Source organism: Merops nubicus, unplaced genomic scaffold (genome assembly GCF_000691845.1).
Source record: "Merops nubicus isolate BGI_N331 unplaced genomic scaffold, ASM69184v1 scaffold45745, whole genome shotgun sequence".
NCBI lineage: Eukaryota > Metazoa > Chordata > Aves > Coraciiformes > Meropidae > Merops > Merops nubicus.
In genome coordinates this window covers 1-6660 of record NW_008611165.1, presented here as the reverse complement: position 1 = coordinate 6660, position 6660 = coordinate 1, and the positions used below count along the sequence as shown (strand labels likewise).

At 59.6% G+C, this 6660-nt stretch overlaps 1 protein-coding gene across 1 annotated transcript; it reads right to left on the bottom strand.

Annotated features, from left to right (window-relative positions):
* Positions 1-570: 570 nt before the first annotated feature.
* LOC103773749 (chondroitin sulfate proteoglycan 4-like) lies at positions 571-4360 on the bottom strand (the record flags this gene model as incomplete). The annotated part of the gene is given in 5 exon segments (XM_008941127.1): positions 571-2480; positions 2873-3056; positions 3546-3700; positions 3837-4097; positions 4162-4360. Coding segments are annotated over 5 exon segments (2709 nt in total), but the record flags the coding sequence as incomplete, so codon positions are not given.
* Between the last annotated feature and the right edge of the window lie 2300 nt (positions 4361-6660).

Here is a 6660-nt window from a genome sequence, read left to right as displayed (position 1 = left end):
TTGGTTTTTGGTGGTTTTTTTGTTTTTTTTTTTTTCCAAGTGGGTGGGGACTCCTTAAATTCCCCTGGCATTGGCCACAGATTTTTTTTCTGAGCCTCTGCTCCAGTGTCTCAGCCCGCCTAGCCCTGGGGGATTTGGGAAGCTTCATCCCCAGCCTGAGTCAGCTCGAGCTGCTCCTCTTCCTCCCTGTTGTGCTGAGAGCTGTGGCAAACGCCCATGCGGCGGTTGGAGCTCCACCTGGAGGAACCAGCTGCGGCTGTGTGGGGACCAATGCCATCAGGTCCCCTCCAGTGCTGTGGCCCAAACGAGCACCTGAAGTCAGCGTTCCCCAGGAATGATCAGGCGTTTTGCCAGCACTCGCTTGCTTATGCGGTGCCCCTCTCCCCTGCCCAAAGCCACCTGGACATTTGGGGCTCCTGCGTGGGCTGGACCCGCAGCCCCCGTGTCCCCAGGGCCCTCCTGCATCTGTGGGGAGCCAGCTCCCAGGGAGGAGGAGGAGAGCCAGGAGGAGGTGGCTGGTGGTGCTCTGGGAGTGTCTGGATCCCTGGGTGATCTTGTGCCCTGAGCCCTTCACACCCAGTATTGGTTGTTTTTCAAGGGGGGGTTGGAAGTCCGGCAGTACTGGAGGAGCTCGGGGTCTGGTGGTCCCCCAGGACCCTTGCCCTGGGGTGAGGGACTTGGGCCCTTGCCTTCCAGGGCATTGACAGTTGTTAGGGGGATCCCTTGGTTGGGGTCCGTCCTCCGGAAGGTCTCGTGGTCTGGTACGGCCCCATTCTTGGCCTTGGAGGAGGGGGTGCCCTGGACGTGGTGCTTCCCCGTCTTGTTGCGCTTGTGTAGGTAGAAGAGCAGGGGCAGGATGAGAGCCAGCAGGAGGAAGATGAGGCACACGGGGATGATGATGCTGAACATGTTGGCCTCGATGAAGCTGAGGAAGGTGCCCCCTTCCACGGGGCTGGGACTGGTGGTAGCGCCGGGGCTCGGCCAGGCAGTGGGGGGCATGCCCAGCTCGCTGGCATTGGGGCTGCTCCATGCTGTGCCCTGGGGCTGGGGCACTGGAGGTGATGGTGCGGTGGGCGCCATGAGCAAGGTGACACCATAGGTCTTTGAGGCGTTGTAGGGCTCAGTGCTGTACCCGAGGGACGCCAGAGCCGGGGGCACACCAGCGGCTGCCAGCTCAAAGACAAAGCTGTCACTCTGCAGGGGCTGCTCAGTCTCCCCAGCATCCAGCACCTCCAGGCCAACCAGCCCTTGCTCTAGCTCGCTCTGGCTGAAGGTCTCGATCAAGGTGGTGGGTCGTCCTGAGTCCCTGGAGACCTTCACAAGACGGCTGCCGCGGGGCACCCTGCGGATCTTGAAGACTGGGACGCTCTTGGTGCGGTTGGCCAGCTCACTGGCATCAAGGATGCTGGTGTCCAGGAGGGCTGTGGTGCCCCTAGGCCACACGCTGCCAGGTTGAGCCTTCACCAGGGCACGGACGGTCACATTCACCACCCCAGTCCTGTTTGCCGCCCGTGACATGGCAAGGAACTGGAAGTCATCCTCAGGAGAGGTAAGGTCGGTGAAGGCGAATGTCACCTCCCCACGCTCCAGCTGCTTCTGGGAGAAGCCCCGCACTGGCTTTTGGTTGACTTGCACTTGGCCAAACCTGGGGTCCTTGGTGATCCTGTACAGGGCATTGCCTGCGCGTAGCTGCGTGGCTCCCAGGAGGAGATGGGGGGACACAGAGGCCCTGTTCAGGTCTTGGGGCACCTCCAGCAGCACTGGGCTGGCAGCAGTGCTCACTGCAGGCAGCACCTCAATCTCCAGTGAGGTCAGGGTAGGAGGGTGGTGGCCATCGGCAAGGCTCAGGGCTATGGACCCTGGGGCAGCGCTCCCAGTGGCAACAAACACCACGTGGCCTGCGTTGACATCTGCTTGGGTGAAGCGGTCGATGGGCTTTTGAGGGTTGTGAATATGGGCCAGGTGGCCAGCAAGGGCTCTCTGGAGGACACTGTACACCATCTCCTCTGGGGAACCCGACAGGTCTGCCACATCCAAGTACCCCTGGGACAAGGTCACCACGGAGCCGGGTGGGACCCGCAGCACTTCTTGCTGCTTCACCACCTGTGGTGGCTTGCTGCTGCTGATCACCGTTATATTGAAAGCTTCAGAGAGGACCACCCCTTCCTGTGGAGGATGGAGGGACTGCTGCACCTGGGGCTGGAGCCAAGCCTTAAATCTGAAACGGTCTTCGGAGCCCCTGTCCCCACCATGAGCATAGGCCAGGCGCCCTGCAGCCAGGTCTGACTGCAGGAAGAATGACCGTGACTGCTCCAGGGGCACACCGGCCACCAAGAGCTGCCCGCGAGCCGGCAGCCTTGTCACCAGGAAGACAACATCATAAGCAGCCCTCTCGGGGACTGGGATTTGGCTCAGGAGGTTGGAGGCATCCAGAACTGAGGTGCTGATCTCAGCTTGTTGAGCACTTGCAAGCTGGAGACCTGGGGAGAGAAAGGAAAACCTTCAAGTCTCTCAACCCTGGGAAGAGCCAGGATCCGCTGGAGAGGAGAGCAGCCCCCGGTGTAAACAAGATAGTGCAGAAAAAGGAGGATTGCAGAGAAATGGAAAGGGAAGAGAAGGTGACTGGAAAGTATTAGTTTAAGATGATGGAGGAAGGCATTTTATAGAGAGACAGCAAAAGGATGGATGTCATTTTAGATGTTGCCTGGCATAATATCAAAGCTTGTGCTTGGGTGGCTGTGGGAAATTGCATGGTGGTGTCTTCTTCAAACAAACAAGCCCTCCTGAAGTGTGCAGGATCCCCCCTGAAAGGAGTGATTGTGCAAACTTTCAGAGGGCTTTTTTGTCCCTTGCCTCTCTCTTCCTCCTTTACCTGCATTTCTCCATAGCTGAGTTGAGCGCTGGGGACACGTGGCCTCGAAGGAGATCAGTACGAGGAGGATGAAGGAGTCGGAGATTGTCGTAGGACTGACTACACGGAAGCGGATGGCATCTTGGGCAAGCCAGAAGGGCTTCTCTGGCATCTCATGTTGGTAGAAAATCAACCGGCTGTCCACCTAAAAATAAAAACCTCAAGGAGCTCTTCTAAATGGCCAAATAAAACCCCAGAGTGGGTGCGGTGTGTCTGTCTCCTTTCTGGGGTGATGGGCACCGTGGGCCTGGGGAGGGGGATGACCTTGGTGATGCTGTGCTAGAGCCAACGTGTGCATCCCTGGGCCTGGCCCTGGGCAAGGACGGCAGCAAGGCTTTGCCTGAGGCAGGGCTGAAAGCACCCTGCTCAGCCCTTGCCCTAGGCAGCAGGCAATGTGGCTGCAACTGCAGCAGGGTGGTAGCCTAAGAAAAGGGGATTGTAACTCCCTGAGCCTCCTCCAGCACTAAATCCAAGGCTTGGTGGCCGTAGTAAAGCCGGCGCGGGGGCAGCAGCTCTTAATCCCTTTTATCAGCTGCTGGCAGAGCTGGGGAAGTCACGGCGGGGCTGCAGCCTTGCTCTGCCTTCTGCCAGGGACCAGGGCTGTGACAGGGGACTGAGGGAGGTGATAGCTCACCTGGGCTTGGGTAAAGTTTCTAATTTCTTCCCCGTGGGAGGTGCTCAGCCTGCCCAGGCGTGGGGCTTGCTCGATGCTATAGTAGAGAGCCGTGGAGCTTGTAGGGCTGTTGCTCACTGCCTGCAGGTTCTGGCTGGTGATGGGCTGCAGGGCGCCTGGAAAACATGTCCAGTATGGACTTCAACCCACTGCCTCACCACCTGCCTGCAGCCTCTGGCAGGGGGTTGTGGAAGCGTCCAAGGACCCTGTTTACCATCAGACTGGGAGGAGGGAGAACGTGCCCATACCCACCTGGGCAGATGGTGAGGCTCTGCTTCTTGGTCAGGCTGATGAGAGGCTCTCTCTGTGCCCTGATGAGGAAGAAGTGCCCAGGAGACAAGTTCTCCCCATCCCACAGGTCAAAGGCAAAGCCCCCATCCAGGGGCCCTGTGGAGAGCACAGAGGTGGGCATTTACAGTGGGTAGGGGAACTGCAGCCCCCATTAACCTGGCACAGTTTGGACCAGGGTGCCGTGTGATTTGGTTAGCATCTGCCTTGGGGGTACAGTGCTCCCTTTGGGTGATGTCACCCCCTCCCTCGGGCCAGGGGGGACCGGGGCACATCAGCCCCACCCTACCTTGGTGCATGAAGAGGACGAGGCCATTATTTATCTGGGCCTGGGTGAACTGCCGGACCTCAGCGCTGGGTGCCGACCTCAGCACGACCTTCCCGTTGACTGGGGCCTGGATGGAGTAGGTCAGCTCCTCTGCGGGGGAGTCCTCATCCTCAGCGATCAGGACATGGGGGTCAATGGCAGCCGTGGCCCCTTCCCGCAGCTGGGAAACAGGGAGAGGCTGTAACCCCCCAGGGATGCCCCCAGCACCTCCCCTCTCTGCGCCAGCCTGCTCTGGGCCAGGTCCCTGCTCCTGGAGCTGGGCGCCTAAGCACGTCCCAGCCCAACAAGGGAGCTCTGTCCCTGTGCCGGGTGATGCCTCCATCATCTGGCCTCTTCCCAGCCCCGTGCCACCCCGCACTGCTGCCGTGGTTGCCAGCACGTGCCCCCAAGCCCTGGAACCAGAAGGCGGCATGGTGCCGGTGTGGCTCGCAGGGCTCTCCCCCTGTTGCTCTGCAGGGGAAGGGCTTTTTGTGGGGTCCCCGAGCCCTGAACACGGGGCCCCTTGCAACAGGACAAGGCGGGGTGGTTTTAAACTGAAAGGCGGAGATTTAGACTCGAGAGAATGAAGAAATTTTGGATGCTGAGGGTGGTGAGCCCCTGGCCCAGGTTGCCTAGTGAGGTGGTTGATGCCCCATCCCTGGAACCATTCCAGGTGAGGTTGGCCGGGGCTCTGAGCAACCTGCTCTAGTTGCAGATGTCCCTGCTCCCTGCAGGGGGTCAGACTAGACAGCTCTGAAAGGTCCCTTCCCATCCAAACCAGTCTCTGGTTCCACAGCCTCCTCCCTGAGCTGCTGCTGTGCACATGATGAGTGCAGGCCCCGTCTCTCCCGGCTGGGTGTCTCTCTTAGCTTGTGCCCCCAGCACAGAACCCATCCCCCCACCCTCTCACAAGGCTGCAGCGAGGCCACCAGCCTCCCCAGCAAACCCTCCAGAAATGGCAAGTATGTGACCGAGCTCAGGCTCATCATGAAGCTTCCCTGGGCCAGCATTGCCCACCGACCCCTGGGGATGCTGTCACCCCAAAGCCCTGGCATCTCCCCTCTCCACCTGGAGGCAACAGCTTTCCCCACTCCTAAACCTCTGCCGCATCTCAGTCTGGGCAAACCACAGGGATGAAGGCAGGTTCTGCCCACGCACCCCAGAGCTGCCTTTTGCCCGCAGGATGCCCTCAAACCTTCGGGCGCGTGGAGCAGAGCCGTCCCGTGATTCATCCGGAGTGGTGGGGCAGGATTCATCCCAAGGCTGGCCTGCGTCCTACAAACCCATAAGCCGACACCCAGGCACTGGAGGAGCTGCTCAGCTGGCTGTGCTGGGTTACATGAGCTCTTTCTGCTGTTTTCAGCTGGCCTAACCCAAAACATTTCTTGAGTGGGTGTGGGTGCTGACAGTAAAATGAAATCCCTTGGCAGTCCCAATGGGGTGGCAGGAGGCAGGCTTGGAAACACAGTGTGGAGAGATGGGATGGCAGAAGCACTGCCGGACACAGGGTGATGCTCCACCTCACACATGTACGGTGCATTTGGGGCTGCTCCTTCTCCCCAGCACCTGCAGCCGGATCAGCACCCACTGGAATTGCAGCCACGCTCAGGGCTCGGTGTCAAGGAAAACTCCCAGTTTTCAAAGTCCAGAGAGGCATTTGCAGGTGATGCCCACTGGGCACAGGTGTGTGCGTCAGCTGGCACAGCTTTGCTCGCCACCACGAGCCTGTGTCACCAGAGCTGACCCACTTCTCCCTGTCTTCTCTGAATTATTAAAGCCTTCCGCCTGGTCCCTGCTCTCATTTACTCGACTTATTATGTTTGCTCAGCCTCCGTGTCGCCTCCACTCTCCAGAAGAGCATGCGGAGAGGCAGCGAAGGGGCGCCAGGAGTGTGGCCCTGCGTTTGGTGCAACAGTGGAAGCCTCTCTCATGGTGGCATCCAGCCATCCTTTCTCCTGGTGCAACCCTAAAAGCTGCCCAGGGCATGTCTGCCTGCTCCTTTGCAGGGAGCCCCGCTCTGGGCTCTGAGCCTTGCCCGGTGTCTCCCCAGCCCTGCATGGACTTTGCACCCCTGGAGCTGGCAGGCGCAGGCAGCAGAAGAAAAGCTTTGTGCAATCTCTCTGCTGGACCCGGCCTGACCTTTAAACGCTGAAGTCATCTCTCGCCAAAGCACAAACACAGCAGGGCTGGGCCCCTCCTGAGCCTTGGGTTGCTTTAACGTCGCTCCTGCTCAGAGAAGGGAGCTTTTCTCAGTTCCAGAACCCCTCCTTGGGCCACTCTGGCAGAGCCAGCACTGAGCAGCCCCTTTGGGATGCAGCCCTTTTGGGATGTGCTTGTCCTCGGTGAGCAGAGAGGTGCTTCAGTACCTCTGAAGTGGGGCTGAGGGGCTGCCTGGGACCCAGCAGCTGAGGGGTTAATCTTGCTCTGTCAAAGCGCAGGATTTTGGCACAGCTGGGGCAGATCCTGGAGGCACCACTCAAT